The sequence below is a fragment of the Lithobates pipiens genome, unplaced genomic scaffold (assembly GCF_037356315.1).
Source record: "Lithobates pipiens isolate NorthernLeopardFrog02 unplaced genomic scaffold, aLitPip1_a1.2 Scaffold_22, whole genome shotgun sequence".
NCBI classification, from domain to species: domain Eukaryota; kingdom Metazoa; phylum Chordata; class Amphibia; order Anura; family Ranidae; genus Lithobates; species Lithobates pipiens.
The window spans coordinates 64,541,806-64,568,614 of NW_027507784.1; the positions used below are offsets into that span (position 1 = coordinate 64,541,806).

At 44.3% G+C, this 26,809-nt stretch overlaps 1 protein-coding gene across 1 annotated transcript in view; it reads left to right on the plus strand.

The window, feature by feature from the left end:
• Positions 1 to 5,984: 5,984 nt before the first annotated feature.
• Positions 5,985 to 26,809, plus strand: part of LOC143925675 (voltage-dependent L-type calcium channel subunit beta-4-like) — a 111,818-nt gene continuing 90,993 nt past the window's right edge. Inside the window, exon 1 of the mRNA XM_077450137.1 lies at positions 5,985 to 6,044. Coding sequence (XP_077306263.1) covers positions 5,985 to 6,044 — 60 coding nt within the window. The remainder of the gene's footprint in view (positions 6,045 to 26,809) is intronic.

Genomic DNA, 26,809 nt, shown 5'->3' on the forward strand with positions numbered 1-26,809 from the left:
AGCCGATCGGCTGCTCCTCTGACAGGGGGGGTCTGTGCTGATCGATTATCAGCACAGCCCCCCCGAGGATGCCCACACTGGACCACCAGGGACACCACCAGACCACCAGGGATGCCCAGCAAAAGGTAATCCTCCCTAGACCACGAGGGATGCCAGTCAGCACAATGGATGCCAATCAGTGCCCATAATGGATGCCAATCAGTGCCCACAATGGGCATCACTGATTGGCATGCATTGTTTGGCACTGATTGGCATCCATTAGTACAGTATAACACCAATGCCGCCTATGAGTGCCCACCTGTGCCGCCTATGAGTGCCCACCTGTGCCGCCTATGAGTGCCCACCTGTGCCGCCTATGAGTGCCCACCTGTGCCGCCTATGAGTGCCCACCTGTGCCGCCTATGAGTGCCCACCTGTGCCGCCTATGAGTGCCCACCTGTGCCGCCTATCAGTGTCCATCCGAGTCGCCCATCCGTGCCGCCTATCAGTGCCACATATCAGTGTCCATCAATGCCACCTCATCAGTGCCACTTCATTGGTGCCACATCATTGGTGCCCATCAGTGCCGCCTTATCAGTGCCCATAAGTGTAGCCCCATCAGTGCCCATCAGTGAAGGAGAAAACGTACTTATTTACAAAGTTTTGAAACTGAAACAAAGAAAAACATTTTTTTTTTTCAAAATTTTCGGTATTTTTTTTATTTGTAGCGCAAAAAATAAAAACCGTAGAGGTGATCAAATACCACCAAAAGAAAGCTCTATTTGTGGGGAAAAAAAATGATAAAAACTTCATTTGGGTACAGTGTAGCATGACTGCGCAATTGTCATTCAAAGTGCGACAGCGCTGAAAGCTCAAAATTGGTCTGGGCAGGAAGGTGTTTAAGTGCCCTGTATTGAAGTGGTTAAGATCCACTAGCCACTGGATCCCCTGAGCTCTTTCACTGTAAAACTCGGTATCTTCCTCAAGTGTTACCACCCACTGCTTCTGGATAGGCTCTTAGCCTAGGAGCCAGATGTCCCCGGGATAGGCCTCAGGTTTCTGGCCTAGCAACCCTGGGCAATTGTCAGGGCTGGTTCAGCCCTTCCTTCTCTGAGCTGGCCGCTCAGCTGTCAACTAATTGCCAGCTCTCATCTCTCTCCACAGTTAACCGGCTGTTGTGGCTATGCTCATCAGTCCTGCCTACTTAAAGATCTCCAGCTTACTTAATTCCTGCCTTTGCCTTGGTCACATCTCAAGAAACCATCTCCTGCTTTCCTGTTTAAAGACTGGCTTTGCTGACATCCCTTCTGGCTCCTTAGCCTGCTTTCTGCTCCTCTACTTGGATCCCTGACTTCTGGCCTGGCTGATTACCCTATCTGGTTACTGAACTCTGGCTTGGCTGACTACCCAATCCAGTTACTGGACTCTAGCTAGCTATGCTTTGACTACGCTTACTCTATTTACCTTTTTATTAATAAACAAGTTTGATTTTACTGTACTTCTGTCTCGGTCTGGTTCATCGTTTCTGACCGCAATACGACATAAGTCCACCCAGACAGCCGTCTGGGTGGCACAGAACCCCGATTACCTCACGCCACCCAAATAATTAGGTTCTCCCAGCAGACTAAGGGACCCAAGAAGATCCCTATTCATTGTCTGAGACACCGCATTCATTCCTAATCTGTCCCTACAGTTCCCCTGTCTTATCCAATGTCACCAAATACTGGTCATTTAGTGATAGAAGAGAGAAGTGCAGCAATTCCAGAATTGGAGCTAAACATCAGGGTGCTACATCTACTTTATTTATTTTATTAGGTTAGGGGTTTAATATTAGGGTTAGGTGTTAGGATTAGGATTAAGGATTGGGATTAAGGTTTTTATTTATTTTCATTTAATCATTGCATTTGAGCAGAAAAAACGTGCAACAAAACTCACTAAGAGCCGGTTCACACTGGGAAGACTTGCCAGGTGGCGAAGTCATGTTCCGTTCTGTACAATGGAACCGTTCTAATAAGAGCGACTCAAGTCACTCCGATTTTAGAAAAAGGTTCCTGTACTACATTGGGGGCAACTTGCATTGACTTCTATATAGAAGTAATTTTGCAAGTCGCTGCTGCTATTGTGTGCAAGATGTTTGAGGCAGTCGCGCTGCAAGTCGTGCTGCCTCGGTGTGAACTAGCCCTAAAACATTTCCATGCATTGCTATGGAACATAAAAACACTTAAACGTACCAATCTGCCCAATTTGAGCTACAAAAAAGCTTTGGAACTTAAATTTTGGGCATTTTGGCTTCAGGCGACTTGTAGTGGAGATGTGAACATCTTCATAGAGAATAAATGATTTTGAGGTGTGTTATTGGCCAGATCACAAGGAAAAAAGCCTAACAAAGGAAATTTAATGCAGCCACCACATTTAATGATTGGTAAGCTGCAATTGATTACATTTTTGGCTTTGGGTTTAATATAGAGGTCGACCGATATGGGTTTTTCTCTGGCCGATGCCGATATTTAGAAATCATGGTGGCCGATAGCCGATATATGATGCCGATTTTTTTTGGGCCGATATGTTAGGCCGATTTTATTTTATTTATTTATTTTTTTCCTTTTTTATATATTATTTTTTTTTTTTAATCCCCCTTGATCTAACACACCTTTCCCACTGGGGCGTTTTTCAGGCGCTTTTGGGCTAAAAATAGCGCCTGTAAAGTGCCTGCAAAACGGCTCCCCTGCAGTCTGTGTGAAAGACAGAGTGCTTTCACACTGAGGCGACGCGCTGGCAGGATCTTAAAAAAAAGTCCTGCAAGCAGCACGTTTGGAGTGGTGTATACCGCTCCTCCACCGCTCCTGCCTATTGATATGAATGGGCACCACTGCCGAAGCGCATGCAATGCGATTTGGCAGCAGTGCTTCATGGGCACATTTAACCTCTTCCTTGGCCGCTAGCTGGGTTATATGTGCCCCACTAGCAGCCAAATAGCACCGCTAAAATGATGGTAAAGAGCCGCTAAAACTTGCGTTTTACCATCAACGCCTGCCCGCTCCAGTGTGAAAGCAGCCTTCATAAGTGATACAGAAAATTTCTTACATTTAAACATTTATTAAACAAAACAAACCCCCAATCAGTTTACTTGTATGTATGATTTAGATAAAAAAAAAAAAAAAAAACCCTATGTATTAAATAAAAATAGGTAGTCAAAACTTTTGGACGAAAAAAAAAAAAACGGGCTAACTTTACTGTTTTTATTTTATTTTTATTTTTTAAATAGTGTATATTTTTCCCCAAAAAATGCATTTGAAAGACCTCTGTGCAAATGCCGTGTGACATAAAATATTGCAACAACCGCTATTTTATTTCCTAGGATCTCTGCTAAAAATATATATATCATTTTTGGGGGGTCTAAGTGATTTTCTGGCAGAAAATACAGGATTTTTACTTGTAAGCAACAAGTGTCAGAAAAGATTTAGTCTTTAAATGGTTAAACTGAGAACTTCTACACAGGAGATGAGTTCATTCATTGAAGTGTAAACATTGTATCATTCTGTTCTTTTCTTGGCAGACTGCCCAGAGAGGAGGAAGACGTTTCTATGACGACTCAGGCAACTTACACTGACTTCTATACAGAAGTCATTTCAAAGTCCCGCTGTAAATCGGCTTTTTATCAGCACAATCGGCCGATGGCGATTAATTAAAAAACGGCAAATATCGGCCGATATATCGGCCGGCCGATATATCGGTCGACCTCTAGTTTAATATCATTTTAAACTTTATTTATATGGTAAACCAGCGGTTCTGGATGTGCCATTGGTCACAGGGACCTAATGGAATGATTTGAATTGCTCCACCCTTTGTCTCAAAATTAGGAATATTCCCCTTATTTAGCATTTGTGATGGAATGAGGCATGCAAATACATAGTTTTTTTAGAAAACTACTACATGGCAAAGACTCATGGTATGACTGTGCATGTGCTGACATGTTGTCAAAGCTTGTATGTTCAAATAACAGGGGCTTCTGGTCCATGCCCATCAAAAAGGACAGGTCTCTAGGCCCTGCATAAGTCGCACCATTCCAGGATATGTGGGAATGATGTGAATAATGCAGGACCTAGAGATCTGTAATTTTTGATGGGCATGGACCAGAAGCCCCTATTTTCCTTGACTACCATTCTATTATACTGGTAACCCTTTTTATGTTATGATATTACAGCTATACCCTTGGGAGTTTGGTCCCCATATTGAAGACTGTGCTTTGGTTGGTTGTTTCTTGGTCATATATTGGTATCCTTACCTGAAAGGCAGTGGGTCCAGCTTTGTTCAGTAAGATGCACGTCCATGGGAAACATACACATGTTTTAAATTCCAGTTATTTGTATCATTTAGTATATTTCTACAAAGATCAAGTGTGGGTTCAATGTATTGAGTCTCTCACATATTCTCCTGAAGAAGGATTTCTGAAACGTGTCGAGTCTACATGTGAATTGTGTTTGGAATCTATACATGTTGTGAACCACAAAGTGGAGAGTATTTTAACATATTTTGTAAATGGTTTTTAATGGAATATAAAAACATTGTTATGATATTCAGTCTCTCTATACAGGCATACCCCACTTTTAAGTACACAATGGGGTTTATTTACTAAAGCTGGGAAGTGCAAAATCAGGTTCACTTCTGCATAGAAACCAATGAGATTCCAGGTTTTATTACCAAAGCTTAATTGAACAAGCTGGGGTTAGAAGCTCATTGGTTTCTATGCAGAAATGAGCCTGATTTTACACTTTCCAGCATTAGTAAATAAACCCCATTGTGTACTTTAAAAGTGGGGTATGCCTGTATATGTCCACATAAAGTCCATGACTACAAATAATGTTTATAGTATTTTATGACTTATAGGGATATGGACATATGGCAGTTGCCCCCAACCTTCCTGGCACCAGGGACTGGTCCGACAGAAGTCATACCCTCCATGGACAGAGGGATGGGGGGTTGGTGGTTATTTGTGTGGGGAGGTGGTGTGTAGCTTGTCACTTCAGGGGGTCGTGGTGAGGGGGGTTTGCAGCTTGTCAACTGGAGGGCGAGAAGTGTGGTGGTTGCAGCCTGGGGTGATGCGTCATATCACCTGGGTGGTGGTTGCAGCCTGTCGCACCGGGTAATGCAGCTTATCACCTAGGGGGGTGGAGCGCAAGGTGGTTGCAGCCTGTCACCTCAGGGTAGGGGGTGGTGCAGACTGGGTCTTACCAATGCTATGAGATCCAATCCCCGGATCGGCTCCCCCCCCCCCCCTTCTTTTTCATCATGACCACAGAGAAGTGAGTAGTGGTGCTAGAAAAAGGGGAGCGGGCAACCTCTGGCAGTCAGGGGGTGGCAGTGCAGGTTGTGCCAGCTTGTTGTGCCTGGCTCCCAGCAGGCTATGGACTGGCACCAATCCACAGCCTGGGGGTGGGGTACCCCTGACACATAGAATGTCTCTGTCTCCTCCCCCATTTATTTATTTATTTTTTACACCTAAAATTAACTAGTTGCATATATTTTGGTGGTGCCATTAATTGTTAATAGACCCCGAAACACAAAAGCAAATGCAGATGCTGGGGATTAGTAGAGGGTGTACACCCCTTAATGCATGCGCCATACAGTTTATGCAGAAAAACAAATGCTTGTGTTCTTTTCTGCTTAAAAAAAAAAAAAAAAACAACTTCACGTGTCTTCTGCCAAGAATTCCTACCACCTAGAATTTTTATTTTTAGAGTTTAATCCAATTTGCAAAGCAGTTGGGTGGATAACGCTGTAACTTTTCGTTTTTAGTTGTTGGTGGTGCAAAAAACAAGAATTAAAAAAAAAAAAAAAAATGCAAAACGGACGCATACAAAAATCCCTGTAAAGTCTGTATGATTCAGTTGGGTTCCTGTAGTTCCTCAGTAAAGGTCATAGTGCCATGGTCTTGTCTTCGCCACTCGGTGCCACTGCACGTCCGTGTTGTCTGCAGAACCACGATCTCCCGCAGTTACGATGAGATGTTTTGTAAAGAAGGTGAAACCTGCATAGAAACTGAACAGCCTAAAGACAGAGGAGCGGTGAGTCATGTCAGTGTGTCTCCCCCACACATCTGATTTGGTTTTCAACAGAGTCCTTTTTTTCCTCCCTAGACATATTGTTGTACAGAAATAAAAAGTCCTTTTCTTTGTTGTATGAAAGCAGGATTCAAGCAAAGCTCTAAATTCCGTCATCTGTGAATAGCTATACATCTCTGCCTTTTTATCTGCATTTAAAGCTGCACTCCGAGCACAAAACCCTTTATTGAAATATATCACCTAATAGACACAAAGGAAATGAATCCACTTTGTGTGCATCAAATGCCTTTGCAAACCCCGTTTATTATATTGTAAAAGTAGCAGTGAGGTCATCATTGTGCTGCACATAGCCTGTGCAGAGAGCAGAGCTGTGGGAGGGTCCTAGCAGGCTCCACTCACTACAGGCCAGCTGTAGAAAACTACAGGAGGGGGTGGGGACAAGACCAGTCACCCTGTAGAAGGAGAGGGAGCAGCAATAAGTGGTCTTTATTACACTGGAAAAGTTTCACACGGGATTACTGCACAGATGTGCCAAGATTTAAAGGGGTTGTATACAGTTGATTATTTTTTTGTCATTTAAAAAAAAAAAAAAAAAAAATGATATACTTGCCTCCACTGTGCAGTTCATTTTGCACAGAGTGGCCCCCGATCCTGCTGTTCTGGGGTCAAACGGTGGCTGTCTCGGCTCCTCCCCGCTAACCCCCTCTGGGAAGTTCTTTCCAGAGTGGGTTAGCTTGCGGGAACGCTCCCCTGTCATACAGTTGGTGTCCATAGACGCTAACTGTACAATTCGGTCCCGGTGGCCGCGTCATTGGATGTGATTGACAACAACGCGAGCCAATGGCTGTGCTGCTATCAATCTATCCAATCAATGGCCAGACTCTGTGGAGAAGGGGACGTGCACTGCAGATGAACGGGCTCAGGTAAGTAAAACGGGGGGGGGGGGGGGCCATGACAGCAAGGTTTCAACTTTGACTTATCCACCCTGAAGAAAGGAAAAAATATGCCCTGTTTCATTTTGAACCTGTATAATGAAGTGAAGCCTAGCAGCGGTTCACTTCTCTGCATTTTGGACAACAAACTAGCCATCACACAAAATGAAATTCAGTTCGGTAAACCCTCCCCCATCAGCATACCACTGACTTGGTAGCCACTTTCAATATGTAGCACAAAAAATGTTGTGCACTGACATTATGAAAGCATGAGTTGGTGATCTAGAATTTAAGATGCATTTTTTTTTAGGAATTGGTACATTTTGAGGATGACAGTGTTTGATATGGCAACTAGATGAATAATGAGGTTTAATGTTGATAAATGTACCATTATGCACAGTGAGGCTAACCAGCATGCACCATATTATCTAAGACGGCCTTTCTCAACCTACTTACCCCAGGAACCCTTAAATGTTCAGGTCTTGGGGAACCCTTCCTAAAACCAATTAATTGGGGTTCAGGGGGAACAATGCCTCTTACATTGGTAGTAAGTAGGTAGAATGCTCCCCTAAATAATAAAATAAAATTGAGGTGCTGGACTTAAAGCTTGGCTTTCTACAAATAAAGGATGGCAGTAGTTCTTGTCATATGGATCTTGGGCACTTGGAAAACATGAAGTAGAATTATAGTCTCACAGAGTTTGTGTCACAGTCAAAGGAAAAACGGTATCCAATGGGCTTCGGGGACCAAAATTCAGGTGTCGGGGTCCGGATCTGAACATGCAACCTTTCTGGTGTTTGGTTGTGGCTCTTCCCACTCTCTGCCTCTTGAGATGCTGGACAGCTCCCTGTCTGATCTCTTAAGCCCAATCTTGCCTTGGGTATTGTTTTTGGGTAACCTTGAACTCTTTGCTCCTACCATGAGCTTCCTGATTTAAGCCATGTCTTGGCACTTCCTGTTTGCCAGATTATTCTATTTCCAGTCCATATTTTGCTCCTTTTGCATACCTGCAGCTGTCCTTATCTTCACTACCATTCATTATCGACTGTTTGGCTTGTTCCTTGATTACAGGTCCACTTGATCCCAACCTGCAACCACTTGTTAAAGACCTTTGGCATATTTACTGGCTATGATTCTGCTTTATCCCTACCTGCTATACCTGCTTCTGGACCCTGGATTGCTCACTTGATGGTGGGGTGATACTGAGGACCGTGACCTGGTACTAACAAGCGGCAAAGTCCAATATCCCCCATCGGGACCCCATACCTTGGGTGAGCCTGTTTCATCCAACAGGGTGACCTGCTTGTGTACCTATCCTGCTGGTCAGTGGAGAGCCTCTTTAGCTCTCTGCTCTTCTCCTCCGCTCTCACTGGAGCGCTGAGCTGTGGAGGGGCGGGGAGCGGCCGTCTCAGGCTCTCAGTGGCTCGCTGAGAGTCTGAGATGGGTGTAAGTCCAGGACTGATTTCTGTGACGTCAGCAGAGAGCGGACTTCAGACCGCTCTCTGCTGAAGACAGGTCACAGGAGTGCAAAATGATTTGCACTGCGGTTATCCAGAAGTCCAGCCAAACTCCATCTCCTTTTTAAGTTGCACAGTGAGTATAACAGGCATGCTCCTCGCATCTATTACCCTTTGTACCACCACTCCCTCCCTTTAGAATATAAGCTCTACGAGCAGGGCCCTACTGTCCCTTCTGTATTGAACTGTAACTGTCTTGTCCCCCCTCTACATTGTAAAGCGCTGCGTAAACTGTTGGCACTAAATAAATTGTGTATAATAATAATGCAGCACTGACTCTCGAAGGAGCTGCTAATTTGAGTTGGGCCTGCACTCTTCTGAGAAACCCCCTTTCTGTGTAACTCTTTCCCCTTGGCACAGCTGTGGTGCAATAATACAGTACAATATAGACAGTATAAGGTATACCTGTATTGATTCCTCAGGATCCTCTGGCTCCACCTGGTGGGGAAAGACGGTAGACCACACACTTGTACTCTTAACCAGAAATACTTTTACTGAAAGTATAACGAATAAATGATTACAGGAATTGCACACGTCAGCACAGCATGAAATAACAGTCAGGTACAATAAACAATATGCAAGTATATTATTATCTAGACCTGGGAGCTCCCCTTACTTAAAGTCTACATGAGGCCTCACTTAAAGTATTTCCCTCCTTTATCTTCTTCTTTCTTCGCTAGCTTAAATGGTTCCTCAGGTAATTGTAATCCAAACCTCATCAATCTGATCACCAGCTCTTAGGCTCCGTCAAGTCACCTCGCAAATGGTCTGGTTTGCACTGCACAGTGACTGTCTGCCAATGTGTCTGAGAACTTTCAAAACGGTTCCGCACAGGCAGGCAGCGTGGTCCCAAGAGACCTTATATGGCCACTGCAGTCCCTTTTATACCCTACCCAGCACGCACTGCATATGAGAGTGTTCATGGGTAGGTCACACAGACTCCTGGGTAGATAAGGTCAAATAATCAAAGTAAACAGTCACTTCCTGTTATCTTTCCAACACCATGAAAAGGAAAAATGACTAAAGTCCATTTCCAGTTTTGGTCACTAGATGGCACCAAATACTAATGAATAACATTGTGTATTAATGTAGTTAATGTGAATACAATGTAAACCTATGGACAATTATGTCCCCGCTACAATAATATTCTGCATATACAGACAGATTTTACTGTTGTGGGTTTAGTAACGCTTTTTAAAGATGATGCTTCTTTTGATATATTTACTGGTAGTGCAAGCCATTTTGTTGATACAGTTTGTGTGTGTGTGTGTGTGTGTGTGTGTGTGTGTGTGTGTGTGTGTTTTTTTTCTAGTTTTCGATATAAGATTTCTGAATCAGGATTCTTATGTTATTGTCGCATGTTGACTGTGTTGATACTTTGTTTTGAATGTCCTATGCCTTGTGTCATGTTGGATGGCAGTGTAATGTCACTGATATTTCTGATTTGAACTAAAAAAATTTGGACTGTAAATATAGAAATGCTCTTTATAGTAAACTTGATGTAAAGTTGTTTATGTTAAGGTCAATACAAAATACAGGTGGGCACGCTTTGTGCCTGGGGGGGAAAAGAGCTTTAACCTTCACATACAGAAGGGGTTCTTCACAGTAAGAGCGGGGAAAATGTGTAAACATCTGAATGTACTTCTAAATGCACAAAAAAAAAATGTGTTCAATATTTAAAGAACTAAAGCCTTGTACACACGATCAGATTTTCTTCAGACAAAACCTCTGACTTTTGTTCGCAAGCATGTGCCTGGATTTTGTCTTGCATACAAACGGCAAGGAATTGTCAGCCAATGATGTACCACGTGTTTTTTCAGCTCTTTAGCACCATCCTTCGGGCTCTTTATGCTAATTTCATGTTAGTAAAAGTTTGGGTGATTCGCGCTTTTCATTTAGCGCTTTTCAGTTCGTTTCTGAACAGCCGTTCGTCAACCAGACATGTTGCGGAATCGGAGGAGATAACGTGTTATTATTGGAGTTCTTGCTTTGACCCAAGTCCAGTCCAGGAACAGGAGGAGGAGTTCTTGGAGCAAACATTTTAATCATGACCAATTATGTCATATGCCTTTGCTGCGGGAGCTCCAGGAAAATAATCCAGATCTTTTTCGGAATTGTCTCAGGCTGACGGACCCCTGCTTTCACCAACTCTTGCCATAGTTGACCCCCTATATTAAGAAGCAGGGCACATGCATGAGGCTTTTATTTTATTTTTTGGTTGAATGATAATTTGATTTGGTATATTTCCTATATTTTTGGGTGCATAGAATGGACTTTTTGGTTAAGTTCTATTAGCAGATAACATGTCTAATTTTCTTTGTCTTCTTTTTTTAATGCACAATAAAAAAATTGTGGAGAATACTTGGTTATGTGTTTTACTTCAAATGACAGTTTGGGTGTAGGCAGTTACTTTAAAAAAAATACAATGTAAGATTGACAAGGAACACCAACATATTTGTATCTTTTGATCTTAAAAGCTAGGGGATAATGGTGTTGTGGTAACTTGCCCAAAAAAAAAAAGACTAATAATAATAATAATATCCTTCTTGATATCACTAGGAAAAAAAAAAAAACCTTTGAAAATCCGTTTGCCATAACTCCATCAGTATCAACAGCAAAGCAGCTTTATTATTATCCCATTGAAGAGAATTGTGCGCTGCATTTTGAGATTTCATAATTTGCCGCAACACAAATGTTAGTTCTCCATTATGAACTCTAGTTTACAAGACCAACCGCTTCTGCCTCATCCTTGCGTCCGAGCATGCGTGTTTGTAATTTGGACTTTTTTGTCTGGACACGCTCGGAAATTTTTTAAAACCTGCCATCCAAAATTTGTCTGTGGAAAATCCGACAGATGTCAGATGGAGCGTACAAATGGTCGGATTTTCCACCAACAGCCTGTCACCACACAATTCCCATCAGAAAATCTCCCTGATGGTGGCTTGCATGTGGATTTTGTGAACACAAGTGGATTTTTTTAACTAAAGTGGAGAGTTAATAACCAGGAGTTGTGCTTTGACTGCTTCGGCTTGACTGCTTCTGCTTGCAAGTGTTGTTTTTGGGGGTGTTTTTATTTATTTTTCTCCCCTCCTTTATTTGATACATTTGCTAGCAGTTTTTAAAAGACCTTTTTTCTGACACTTTTTAAACAGCATTTTTTTTTTCCTCTTTCTTCCTGCCAATTTAGGGGAGGGGTTAATTGTTCACAGGTGTATAAAAGGTAGTTATACAAACTCCTCCAGGAGCTTGCGCCCTGATGGTGTCTTGCATGTGGATTTTGTGAACACAAGTGGATTTTTTGAACTAAAGTGGAGAGTTAATAACCAGGAGTTGAACACAGGAGTTAAGACAGGAGTCTCTAACCTCTATCCTACCTCCATCCTCCCCTCCATTTTAAAGATCCCAATGCAAGGGGCAACCAGACAGCTCTCCAGAAACATCAGGCTGACAGCAAGCCAGATTCACCAGAACCAGAGTGTTTAACGGGGACCACCGCAGCCAGGTAAGCTCGCACCTCCACTCCCCCTGCCCCCCAGTGATTGTTCCAGGGACTCCATCCGACCGCTTACGGGGGTCAGGAAGGAATTTTTGCCCCACTGGTACGTTTGGCTGCTACTGTCTGGGGGTTTTTCGCCTTCCTCTGGAACAATCAGGAACAACCGTAGGTTAGCATACCCCTACCTCCATTACATTTTTCACGCTATCCTAGGACGACTATTCCAGATCACAGCCAGACTTCTTTTCTGAGGGGTGACCTTCACCTTAACCACTTTCAGACCGGACCAATTTGCTGGTCAAAGACCAGACCACTTTTTGCGATTCGGCACTGCGTCGCTTTAACTGACAATTGCGCGGTCGTGCGACGTGGCTCCCAAACAAAATTAACGTCCTTTTTTTCCCACATATAGAGCTTTCTTTTGGTGGTATTTGATCACCCCTGCGGTTTTTATTTTTTGCGCTATAAACAAAAATAGAGCGATAATTTTGAAAAAAACGCATTATTTTTTACTTTTTGTAATAATAAATATCCCCCAAAAATATATAAAAAAAACATTTTTTTTCCCTCAGTTTAGGCCGATACGTATTCTTCTACATATTTTTGGTAAAAAAAAATCGCAATAAGCGATTATTGATTGGTTTGCGCAAAAGTTATAGCGTTTACAAAATAGGGATAGTTTTATAGCATTTTTATTAATAATTTTTTTTTTTTTTTTTTTTTACTAGTAATGGCGGCGATCTGCGATTTTTATTGTGACTGCGACATTGTGGGGGACCCATCGGACATTTTTGACACATTTTTGGGACAATTGTCATTTATACAGTAATCACTGCTATATAAATGCAGTGATTCCTGTGTAAATGACACTGGCAGTGAAAGGGTTAACCAGTGGGTGGCAGTGTAGGGGTTAAGTGTTCCTAGGGGTGTGTTACTAACTGTGGGGGGGTTGGGGTTTCATTTAGTGTACACTGATCTCTGCTCCAATCACATGGAGCAGAGATCAGCGTCACTAGTTGCTAGGCAGAATGGAAAAATGTTGTTTATACAGCATTTCCTCCATTCGGCCGCTCCGTGAGACGATCGCGGGGATGCCCGCGGCGATCGAGTCCGCGGGTCCCGCGACCGGACTCACGGGGGTCCCGACCAGCGCGGGAGCGCGCCGCCGGCGGCGCGCTCCCGATGGCACGGCGGCAACGAATATTGGACCTACATGTACGCCAATATGCCTGCCCGTGCCATTCTGTCGACGTACATCGTCGTGCGCTGGTCGGGAAGTGGTTAAGTAAAGGTAGCCGGAACAGCCAGCAACCGAATAAAACAACTCTTTCCGCATCCGTATAGGCATCCCCTGATCAACTTGCGCGCTAATAGCCTGTAGCACGGTGGCAAGTCTGATACCTAGCCCCTCCTCAGGATCAATACCCTGAACAGAATCATCATCTTAGGCCCATAGTACCATCAACAGCATCCACAAACCATGTGCTACTTCAAATACTCAGCTGAAGTTCTGCACAGACTAAGGAACATCAACACCACATTGCCATCTTCCATACAAAAAATACTTCAAAGAGAACAACTATTAAAAACCGGACGACAAGCAGCTCCCAACCACAGGAAGACATCTACTCGACCACTACAATTAGATTGCGCCTTGATTAACGCCAGGTCTGCAGTCAAACATAGACTGGAAGTACACGACTTCATCATCGAGAACAATGTAGACTGCCTCTTCATCACCGAAAAGCTGGTTAACCTCTGACTGCAACACCATCCTCACCGAATTGGTGCCGGAAAACTACAGGATCCTAACCGAACACCGGATAGGGAAAAAAGGAGGAGGCCTAGCAGTGATCTTTAAAGGTCACCTGGATCTCACTAAACCATCATCTCAGAACCCAGTGCCTTTTATGGAAACCCTGACGCTACATCTTCAACCAACACCCCATGACACCACTCATATTCTACTGTGCTACAGACCACCGGGACCAAAGTCCAATCTTCTTTCACCCCTCACAGAATCCTTTGCAATGCACACCCTAAAATTCAAAAATTTCCTGGCACTCTGAGATTTCAACCTTTGGGCAAATGAGCCTAAAGACCCCATTGCGACTGCCTGCATCAATCAACTAGAAGAACTGGGTCTCCAGCAACTGATAAAGACTCCCACGCATGGGTCAGGACACACCCTGGACCTCATTTTTAAACAGAACATTGACGTCAACATACTCGACAACATAACTCTGCCATGGACGGATCCCCACGCCATCAAATTCAAAATAGCTACCAACATCACCAACGAAAAACGGAAACCTGTAACAACAACGCACTGGACCAGATTGCATAAAAAAACTGTACTCCGAAACATTCAAATCCACTCTGTCCAACAAGATAACTACAATAACCTTAAACCACTCTACGGAGGAAACGCTCAACTCCCTGAACAGGGCATTGCTGCAATCAGCAGACTCGGTAACACCAAAACGCAGGGCTCTAATCGGGAAGAAAAATTCTGGATGGTTTAATGGCTCCCTCGCCGTACTAAAGCAAGAACGCAGAAGAGTGGAATCTTCAAAGCCAAAAAGGACCACTTCTCATATACAATCTCAACGGCCGCAAACCAACCACGGGAACTGTTTAAACTGGTTAATCAATCAATGAATCCGGTGTGCCTAGAACCCCCAGAAAGCGAATCTGTCACGTACCTTACAGCGGAGTCAGACTGCTGAGGGTGGCCTCTCGCACGGTTCCGGTCACCACGCCCCTGAAGATGGGAACAGGGAGCGTGAGGACACGAAAGGGTGCAGGTGCCTGCAGATGGAAGTAGAAGGCCTAGGAGATGCTGGGTCCTCACGGTAGAAGAGGCAGGATCGGCAACTGGCAGGCAATGCGGTACAATAACAAGAGACAGGTGCGTAATCAGGAACAAGCAAGGGGTCTGGTAACGTGCAAGCAAACGAGGTACCGAATCAGGAGACAAGCCAAAGTCGAAAGTCCAAGCCGGGGTCAGAGGTAGTCCAGGAGATAGGAATCCAAGAGTGGGTATCAGGAACGGGTCACAGGAACAAGATCACAGGAGCAAGGTCACAGGAGCGAGGTCTCAGGAGCAAGGTCACAGGAGCAACGATCAGGTCTTACAGGAACAGCTGAAGACGGTCCAGCACTGGTGTCAGGCCAGGACCCTGTTTATATAGGGGGAAGTGAGCCAGGATTGGTGGAAGTGGCTGTCCGTGCGTGAAGACGTACATCCGTTCAGTTTGCGCTGGTGTTTTCGCGTGTTCGGATTGGCGTACATCCACGTGTTCGGTTTAGCATACGTCCGTTCGTTCTGGAACTCGTACGCCTCTGACGGAGACACCGCGCATGGCGCCTGGAACGAACGGGAACTGCTGCTATACGGGGACGGGCATACGTACGGTGAGTTCCCTGACAGAATCCCAGGATTACTGTGACAAACTATCGGATTTTTTCATCGATAAAGTCAAAACCATCAGTGAAACAATTTGTCAGAAGAAAACATCCAACCTCAGCCAGCAAATGCATAAAGAGGATGTCTGCACCAACATACCGCAACCGCCGAAATTTTCACTATCCCCAATTACTGTAGACACCGCAAAAAACATCATTAATAAACTGCGTGACAGTACCAACCATAACCCACCTCATAAACAGATCATTCCACGAAGGGATTGTTCCCAGCATCCTCAAACAAGGCATCGTCAAACCTCTACTCAAGAAACCAAACCTAGACCCTCAGGATCCAATCAACCGTAGGCCAATTACAAGCCTCAACACCATTTCTAAGATCATGGAGAAAGCTGTAGTACATCAGCTACAACTTCACCTGGATACTCTCAAACTCCTGGACCCGCTGCAATCAGGCTTCCGCCCGGGTCATGGAACGGAAACAGCTCTCCTCAAGATTTGGGATGACGCCCTCGAAGCAGCAGATGATGGAGAGCCGTGTCTCCTCGTACTGCTAGACCTAAGTGCAGCGTTTGATACAGTAGATAACAATACTCTACTCGTCCGCCTCACAGAAGTAGCCGGAGTCCAAGACCTAGCTCTCCAATGGTTTGCGTCCTTCCTAGGAAATCGGTCACAGACAGTGAAACTAGGAAAATTCCTCTCCGAAACTCGGGCAGTCACCTGCGGAGTCCCTCAAGGCTCTCCTTTATCACCCGTTCTCTTCAACATTTACATCCGCCCACTTCTCCAAATCATCAGATGCTCAGAGCTCTGCTTCCACTCTTACGCTGACGACACGCAACTTTATTTCCGGATCAATGGAAAAAAGATCACTAACAACAACTTGAAAACTGCCTCAAATCAATAGGGGACTGGAGGACCACTAACTCCCTCCAGCTGAACGAATCAAAGACAGAGCTTCTTATCTTACACCCAAATCATAAGCCCGCAACCAAAACCTCCTGGTCTCCACCAACCGTCTTTGGGCACACTATCTCCCCAAAGACCAAAGCCAAGAGTCTCTGGGTTATTTTAGACGCACAAATGTCAATGGATTCGCAAATAGGATCTGTAGTCAGTGGATCTCACCATCTGCTGCGCATGCTTCGCAGACTCATCCCTTTTATCCCAAAGAATGACAAAGCAGTGGTAGTTGGAACAATCATTAATTCACGACTGGACTACGCAAACTCGCTTTACATAGGATTACCACAATATCAACTTGCGCGATTACAACTGATCCAAAACACGGCGGCAAGGCTGATAACAGGAAAAAAACCCTGTGAATCCATCTCTCCTTCGCTGAGGAGCCTACATTGGCTAACCGTAAAAAATCGGTTCACGTTCAAGACCCTTTGCCTCACCCACAAATGCGTGCATAGAGAAGCTCCGCAATACCTAATGGAGAAAATAAATCATTACACACCAAACCGCACTCTTCGATCAGCCAACAAAAACCTCCTCCTCGTGCCCAAAGCCCGGTATAAATCCAAGGGTGATCGGAGATTCGCTGTCCAAGGGCCTCGGCTATGGAATGGTCTACCAATCAACATCCGCCTGGAAGAAAATCACCTGGCTTTTAGGAAAAAACTCAAGACCTTCCTCTTTTAGCAGATGATCAAAGCTCGCCACAGCGCCTAGAGGCGATTTCAGTTCGCATTGTGCGCTATACTATACTATATATTTCATTCATTCATTCAGAAAATCCGATCGTGTGTAAGGCTTAACACCGGATTGTTGTTCCAGTGCGTCCTTTTGCCTTTGGGTATTCAGAAAATTGGATCAAAGCATTTTCTTTGCCTTCCTTTTGAGTCATTGGTTTCAAGTTTTGAAGACACAAGGTTTTTAATTTTTTGTATTTTGCAATTCATTTATTTTTGAATTCTTTCAATTTTTGTATTTTTACTTTTTGCTTTTTTAATTTATTTTTTCTTGATGAACACGTGTCCTTTTTCAGCCTTTCTTTACATAGTAGCCAAGCAGCTATAATTTTCAGGACAAGTCAGCAATATCTGCCCCCATATTTTTTCCACGACAACTTTCCTTTTTAGGGATGATTTTTCACTCCCGTCACCAACAAACTAAGGCTTGGGATATGTAACCCCCCCCCCCCCCCCCCCGCACACACATCACAGTACACTCCCCTGCTGGGAGTGTCTAATTAGACTGAGTGCTGGCCCAGCTCCTCCACCTTTCCCTTTTTTTTTTTTCCACTATGCTAAGGACTGTGTCAAGTGAGCGCCCCCCTGTGTTCACTATGTAGAAGTGTAGTAGAACCTGGAAGATTGCAGCCATCACTGTAGTGACTCTTTACAGTGGTTCTCCGCTTTCCCAGCGGCCCCTCAGGTATGGCATATGTATAGTTACATTGGTCCAAGCTGGACCAACGTTACTATGCAATAAAAAAAAAAAAAAAAAATGGAGTTCAGATTTAATTTATGCAATTACATGTTTGCCACTAGTTCATTATTTTATTAAATCCATTTAAATAATAATAATTCCACACATGTGATATTTATGTTTGTGATTGCTGAGAAATGTACCGCGAGGTGAAATAATGATCGCAGTAAAAATAGAGCGTGCATCTTACTGAATTGACCCTTAAGTATGTTTATGTGAAGTGTGAGTGTTCCAGCGCTGACTGTTATTAAATATTCATGTGAAGTCTGGGTTAATTATCCTACCAAGAAACCGTGCTTCTTTGAAGTCTTATCCACAGTCAATGCTCTGGTGTCAGCCTTACAACAGTGAGACTATAGCTCCTCCGTCGGTGCAAAAATGGGCGCCAATTGTGGGATAAGATTCAATCATCCATATTACAGCCGGGCTTTGTGAATACAGTATGGGAGGAAAAATGTTGAAGAAACAATGTAAAGGGAGTATGTCCGGGCAGAGAAGAGAAATGCTGACTTGTTTTTGAGCTTTCTTTCACAAAAAATGCACCTATGCACTAATGCAGGGGTCTTCGAACTGTGGGGGTCACATCCAGCCCAGATTTTTACCGGCCACTAGCCGCACTTCTGATATAAGGGGGGACTCTCTGATGGAGACCCTAAAATACAGGGTCAGATCTAGCCCTTGGGTCAGATCTAGATTTGGAGTGCAGTAAAAAATGTCAAGGGGGGGGGGCAGAAGATGCAAGGCCAGCAGGGCAGTGTATAACTGTCAGTAGGGCATAGTAGTGTACAGGGGGTTAGCGGGGCATAGGATAGAGTTGGCAGTTTGTAGGGCATGTCTCAGCAGAACCCCCCCCCCCCCCAAAAAACAAAAAAACAGCAATAGTCAACACACTCTCACCCTTAAGCACAAATTCCCTCAGCAAGCCCAAATTCCCCCCAAACAAAATGCCAAAAATCTTCACAGTCCAACTCCCCTCCCCCCCAGCACAAATCTTTGCCCCCCTCAATCCCACCTTCCAGCTCATATCCCTCCCTCACCCAAAAAAAACCCCTCCTAGCACACATTCTTTTTCCTTCCAAAACTCCCCTCCTAGTACAAATTGACCTCCCCAAATCCCCACTCCTAGAGTAAATCCCCATCCCCCTATATCCCTCTCCTAGAATACTCTCCCCCCAAATCCCCCCTTCTAATACAAATCCTCTTCCCCCAAATCCTCTGTCCATGTGACATGTCCCAGGAGCGCAACACAAAAATAACACGGCTCTGAACTACGATATCAGGATAACCGGTAACTGGTAACCTCGGCACACCCAGAATCCAGGTGCTCTGGGGAACTGTGAACAAGGCTTGTGCCGAAACACGGCTGCTTGTCCTTTTTTATACTTATCATGATACCATAAAGATCAGATGTTATCCAGCAGTGCCGGCTCTTCCTTCAGTTTTTGACATGTCCCAGGAGGTTGTGGGCAGGCAATGGGAGCACCAAACTTCTGCCCTGCCCACCTAGGTGAACTGAGCAGGATTGGGGGTACCTGTTGGAAATACAGGCAGGGGAGGGGAGATGGAGAAGGATCAGTGGGACTTGCCATTTTAACAGGACAGGTCTGATAACACTGCTTGGGATTTACACTGAGCTTTCTATGCAGCAGAGGCAGAGAGCTCAGGAACTTGCTAGCAGACACTTCCTGCCATGTGGACCCCCTAGGACAAGAAGTGTTACTGGCAGGATCACCTGGTAAAAATAAGGGAGAAAAGCTTAAAAAAGAAAACTAGTGCCTTGAAAAAGTATTCATACCTCCTTGAAATTTTCTACATTTTTGTCATGTTGCAAACAAAAACGTAAATGTATTTTATTGGGATTTTATGTGATAGACCAACACAAAGTGGCACATAATTGTGAAGTAGAAGGAAAATGATAAATGGTTTTCACATTTTTTACAAATATGTGAAAAGTGTGGCGTACATTTATATTCAGCCCCCCCTGACTTTGTAGAACCTCCTTTCACTGCAATTACAGCTGCAAGTCATTTTGTGCATTCATTTTTCGTTATCAGTTTAACAACCGATAACGAACGTGCAGAATCCGAAAACTGAAAGATCCGACATAAACAAATGCTTTACTTTCGTTTTGGTTGTGACAACAGTTCGATATAGATAGGAGATTCGACGTGATGCTGACAATAGCGATCTGTGTCCTTGGAACCTGTGGTCGAATGTGCCTAACCTTAGCTCTATTAGTTCAAGATTATTCGACATAGAGAGAAAAGATTCGACACTATAGAGACAATAGCAAAAAAGGTCGACTGCCTAACCTAACTCTATTAGTCCAAGATTATTCGACCTAGAGAGAAGATTTGACATGAAGATTCGACGAAGCAGTCGCCGTGAGTGGACATTTATAGTCAAATGCTCCGCCCATAGGCTATAGAAGAATTCTAATGTTGGTCGACTAGTAATAATAATTAATAAATATAATTATTACTAGTGTCATACAACATTAGAATTCTACTATAGCTTGTAGGCGGAACATTCGACTGGAAACTTACGATTGCAGCATCATACAGTTTAGCTGCTCCGTCGAATCTTCTTAGAACATTCAACAGACACCATAAGCCTTCAATGACAGATTTGATCTTAATTATTTCAGATTTTCGGACGAATGCATTTTTTTTTAACGAAACAAATACATTAAAAACTAATTTCGTGAGTAACTAAAGAAATTTTATTTTTCAAATGAAAACGAAATTCCGAAATCAAATATTTCAGTCTGCACATGTCTGTTATTTTGGGGCGATGTCTCTGAGCTTTGCACATCTAGAGTGATATTTTTGGTGAAGATGGAAGCCCTGTCAGCGGTGCCAGTGCGCCACTTGAGGGTTTCATTCTAAGGATAAGTATTTCATAATGGGCTAGTAGCCCATTATACAATTGCCTTGCAGGGGATTTTTTTTTTCAATGCCACGGTTTACTACCACTTTAAAAGAACAAGCTCTCCTGCAGATTTAGCAGTTGGAGGATTGGGACAAATCATTTGCCACTTACATGGGGTGCTTAAAATGATCAGCTTTTCTTTATGCATGTAAAACCTGTAGCACCCACTAGTGTGCTAGGGTTGTTAGTGTAGAATAGGTAGTGTAGGAAATTGTATTGTAGCTCAGGGCTAAGTCTGAGCTGGGAATCCAAATCGGGGTTCAGTGAGTCAGGGCTGGATAACTTGCCCTAACAGCCTCTCTGGTGCCTCCCCCTCTTTTTAGGACATTGGAGAATGCTCTAGACATAGTGGGCGGAGGCTAGGAGGAGCTTATTGGAATATTTGAGGACATCAGCCAATCCCCAGTGCAGGGCTGGCTGGGGGCAAGCCACCTCGTAAATGGGCATGGGTCATGGCAGCAGGGCCAGTCGGGTGAAAGATGGAGATGGCTTGCTAGGGAGGCTGTCAGTGGCTCTTGAGCCCCCCCCCCCCTAGTTGGGGGCCGGGGGGGGGGTTGACCTTGGGCTGGGGCTCAGGTGCTGCAAGGATCCTGCCAAAACACACAAAGCAAGCCCTTCTTGAAGGCACGGGAGCACGAGCAGATCAGCACTACTGGGAAATCTCATAAGATTCAGCTTGTTGGGTTGGCGAGTGTCAGTCTGGAGGACTGTGGGGAGATGTTAGCCTGGAAGGCTAGTGAGAGGGGCAGCTGCAGCCAGGTGGGTTGGCATTGGCAATGTCTGAAGAGGTGGCACTGGGAATCGGTAGCCACAGGGGTAATACAAGCTGGACACATTTTATTTGCTACAAATACAAAGGGCCTCTGGTTCCTGCCTATAATGGGTCTTCGCTTAACATCAGACTCAGATCTTCAGTGATCCAGATGGGTTCTCTAAGCAAGTGGGTGCTGGAGGAAGAAGTGGAGCTGTATATAGAGAGGAAGAGTGTCCCTGAAGTATGTTGTTGAAGTCAAGCGGGCATCCCATAATCTTCCTTCCCTATATCCATCCCTATACAAGTTGTTATCCCTCAACAAATAACAGAGCGAGTGAATGGCCTCTGTGATTGACCAACCCCCTACCCCCCCCCCCCCGCCAAAAGTCGCCACTGGTTTCAAGAGTTCGAGTGAAAATTCTGTGTGCCTGGCTTTGCAGGGTGAGGGATCCCAGCTCAATTTGGTTTTAATACTGCTTTAATGCATGAAAACGCATTTGTGTGTTAATGTAAGCATCAAGACGCTGAATGAACCCTGAATCCTTATAGCAGAAATGGCAGCCATTCAAATCCATTTATACTGTAGCTAGCAGGGGGTACCAGACCAGGTGCAACTTTCATTTGCTAGTTATACATTGATTTGAGCGTCTGCTATTTTGAATTCTGGCAGAGGGGCTATATAAGCACTTTTTTTTTTTTTTTCCTGTCTGCGCTTGTAACCCAAATGTTTGAAACCATTTTCAAATTTTTAGCTGGATTGAGAATCTTTGTATTACACTGAGTTTGTGACCGAGACTACATTTTGCTAATCAGATGTTCGATGCCACTCAGCCTTCACTTGCTTTATCCTTGTTCCTGGTCTGTGAGGTTGGAAAAAGCCAGACAACTAGCATTTTCAGAAAGAGGGCAGCCCTTCAAATTTCACAGAAATCAATTAGGGTTCAGTAAAGAGGAAAGGATAAGGATGTTTCTTATGAGATACCAATGTAAACAGGTCAAACATTCACTTTTTTTTGTTCAACCAGCAGGTTGAATTAAAAAAAATATTGGATTCCCACATCTACATATCCAGTGTGGATGGGTGAATCCTCCTCCTGTGCCATTGTTTTCTTCCCCGCTGTCAGAATACAAACATCAGTGCTGCCGGCTATAGCCAACGGCACTGATCTATCAGAAAAACCTAACGGGCTGGTTGTATAGAAGTCAAACAGTAGATCAATTTCTGTATAACCAGGGTGCCCATACATGGATCAAAATTCGGCAGGTCTCTGCTGAAGCAGGCAGTTTCCGATCCAGCTAGGTGTAGCACCCTGATGTTTAGGCAGGGTTGCTCCTAAATGTATTTGTCAAGTGATAGTTGCTTTGGCCAATTGGTAGGGGGTCAGACTTTGCCCTAATTCTGGAATTTCTGCACTTCTGTCTCTAGGTGTCCGGGTACCTGGCGACACTACATAAGACAAGGGCACTGCAAGGAGAGATTAGTAGTATATGGGATATTTCAGCCAATGGGCAGGGGTTTTCTTGAATCCCTTGGCCTGCTGGGAGAACCTATATATTTTTGGGTGGGGTCAGGTGAACGGGCTATCTGGCAGCTAGGCTATCTGAGGGCCTATCCAGAAGCAGGAGAGCAGCGCAGAGTTGGGGCTGCAGCTTGCAGTCCAACCAGAAGTGACGGTTCTGCCTGCTGGAGAGCCTGTTGTGGTCGGAGGTAGAAGGGAAGCTGTCACCACTAAAGGACCAACTTCTTTATTACCAGGGACCACAGTGAGTAGCTGAAGCAAGTACCGGAGCAATATTCTCACCAACTGGGGATGGTGAAGAATAGGGAAAATTCAGCCAATGAATGCCAAGCTAGGAATCCAGCAGGGGGGGGGGGGGGGGGGTTGTTAACGCTTGAGGAAGATACTGAGTGAGAAGGTTGGAGGAGCTCAGGAGATCCAGTGGCGGGGGATCAGCAAGTCTAGTGAGAGAGACTGGGAGCTCAGTTGAGTGAAGATCTACAAGAAGTGACTGTAGAGGAAGCCAAGAAGTTTGTTACAACTTGTGTTAGAAACTGTTATGAGATTTGTGCCATAGGAGATGGCGATCCTACTCGTGCAGATGTGGTTGTCTTGCTGGATAACTTTCCCTGCATGGCTCTGTACCTATAGACACCTCTGAGTCTGCCAATTAACATTGCAACTACTAAGTGTGTCCTGGCCCTATACCACTCTCCCACATTTCTGTTCAAGAGACAATAAATCTCTTTGCATTCAAGAAGTGTCTGGCGCCCAGGACTCTACCTTGCATTACACCTACCATGCCTTGTAATCCACTCTACATAGAAGGATGTCAGCTGTCCCTGACACTGGAGGTTCTCATTAGATCAAAAGTGGTCCGGGACCTTGCTACATATGTCCAGCTTTAAAGGTCACTTTCTACACTGACAGGTTCACTTTAAAAAGAATGTCTGTCTGAGGTTTTAGCGACTTATCAGTATTCATGCGTCTGCTCCTGATTTCATATTTTGGCTGTAGACAGAACAGAAAGCTCTGGTCCGGTCTATTAATAGCTACAGATAAAGACATCATTACCCACCAGGTACAAAAGGAATATTCTGGTAACAGCTAGAGAATGGATAACAAGACCTTGCATTAACTTCATTTTAATTTTACTGTGAAACTGTGAATCGCAGTCAGACTGAAATGTGATGATGGCAAAATCTGGGCTGCGTAGGCTGTGCTGACACTCGGGTTCCCTCCTGATGGGAGTTTCAGGGATCGTTCCAGACTATGGGCGGTGTGACCTGCATATGGATAAACGCAGGTCATCTCTAGGGCACCTAGCAGACAATTGTTTTCTATGTGCCCCATTCACACCACAATGCTGTTGTAAAGTGCGGTGCAGTGTGGAAAAGTCTGCAGCACGACGTAACGCTGCTGTGTGAACATTTGAATGTAGTGTCACATGGTGATAAAAAATAAAAATAAAGGTGTGATGCACTTAAATGCTCCCTGCCTGAGGTCACACTGACAGCTGCGTTTCACTGTGCGTTCTGGTATATATCAGGCCTCACTGATTAGGCTGGTAAAAATGGGTCTTGCTGCAAGTGTTATGAGGTTGGAGTAAGGGCCCTTTCACACTGCGCTGAAATACAGCGAGGCTTGAGATAGAGATATTATAGATTTTTTTTTTTTTTCAAAGTAGAGTTATCCTTTAAAGACAAGGATCAGCTAGTATTGTAAACACTTGCCTCCTGGCCACTTTCACCCCCTTCTGCCCAGGCCAATTTTCAGATTTCATCGTTGTCACACTTTGAATGACAATTGTGCGGTCATGCTATGCTGTACCTATATGAATTTATTTTTATTTATTTTTTTTGGTGGTATTTAATTACTGCTGGGTTTTTTTATTTTTTTTTGCCAAACAAATGAAAAGTTTTTTTTTTTTTTTTTTTCATAGTTTGTTATAAAATTTTGCAATTAAGTAATTTTTGTGCGCTGACGAGGCTGCAATGATGTGCAGCAATGATGGGCACTGATTGGCAGCACTGGTGGGACTGCACTGAGAATAAGGACACGGATGATCAGTGCCCTAATTATAAGTGCTGATTTCCCTTTCTTCTTATGCTGACTGCCGCTGTGATTGTCGCTTTACAGGACTCGGCGATCACAGAGCACACCGCTCCTGCACGCAAAGGGGTCACGTGGGCAGTAAGGATGTCAATAGACGCCCTCCCAGCAAAATGTGCCCGCACTGTAGCTGTCGTTTGGCTATAGTGTGGGTGGAAAGTTGTTAGAAAAGAGCTAAGCATTGGTAGCTCACTTAATTCTCTCACAATATGCTTTCATGGGAAGTAAAAATGTAGCCAGATACGGGACTACAGAAACATGGAGAAGGAGACATTTCCCTCTTTACAATCGGTTTGCTTTTACTTTCTGCTGTACGTTGTGTTGCACTATTCCCCCCAATCAGCAGAGGGAGAACTCTAGCCTAGGAAGCCTATAGGCTCCTATGCAGAATGCTGAGTATCATGGAAATTGTAGTCTGAAACATCAATCACAGAATGGGACTTGTAGACCTTTCCAATATAGTTGCCAAAGGACACTGAATAAGAAGGGGAGTGGTGGAACAGCTTTTACCAGACTGCACTGGACAGCTCTTCTTCTTTGCAGCACTGCAGCTAAGGTGTGTACATGAGTCTTGCTGCACATGGATTATCTACGGGGCGATTGTCCAGAGACTGAGACCTAGGGGCGGAGACACCCGGGGCAGCACAGCAGAGACCGCAGTGACTGCGTCTGAACCGTTGCTGCAGGGGAGACCAGAGCATCCTGTCTCCCTCTGCTTATCACTGCCGATTCCCTGGAGGCAGTCTGTGGAGAGAATGAGGTCCACCTTCTACAGCGAGAGGTCACCGCAGCATCTGGTGGACTGGTGAGAGGGCTGTGTTAGCCCATTGCTGATACTGCTAACAGAGAATGAGCCAAAGAGAGTAGGAGTATACCCAATCCATTCCCCACCCATACTACTCTGTACCAACCCGATACCATATTATACAGAACCTTTACTGCATCTACCACGTACCTGTGCAAAGACTATACTGTACCTATACTGCATGCAAGTTAACTGGGACTGATGGTAAATGCACCAACGATCCTAAAGGGCCCCAATGCTAGTCGGCAGAAGAACATCTCAAAGGACTGCCTCTCCCATAATATTTATTCTGCAAGTCCCCTTTGTTCCCCTAACCTCTGCCATCCTCCTTTTTTCTTTTAGACATTGCATACCCAGTCATTCCTGGGTAGCATCGCCACCATAAATGTGCTCTGGCATTATCTTTCCAGCACTTGGTGGATTCAATTTGATTACTGCTCATGTTGCACATGGCCTTGCTAATGGTTTATGCTGATCTGGACTCAAAATGTAATCTTAAGCCAAGTCCTTACTATTAATCACGTTGTGTGCCAAATTGTGTTTTCTTTAATATAGAGCTACTATTGGGTACTAAGTATACTTTCAGTGGCTTTCTGTGATATTGTAAACTCAACCTAGTGTATCGGAGGAACTGACGTTTTTGGAAACAGACGACAAAAGACAGAGGACTCATCCCTTTTCCAGTAGGGACTGTCTCACATTGGAAGGACACAGGACAGGAAATGGAGAGAAATCTTTATAATGAGACATAAATAGTTTTTTTTTTTTTTTTTTTTTGCCAACAGTGAATTTAACCCTTAACTACAGTCCCTTGAAAAAGTATTCACACCCCTTGAAATGTTCCACATTTTGTC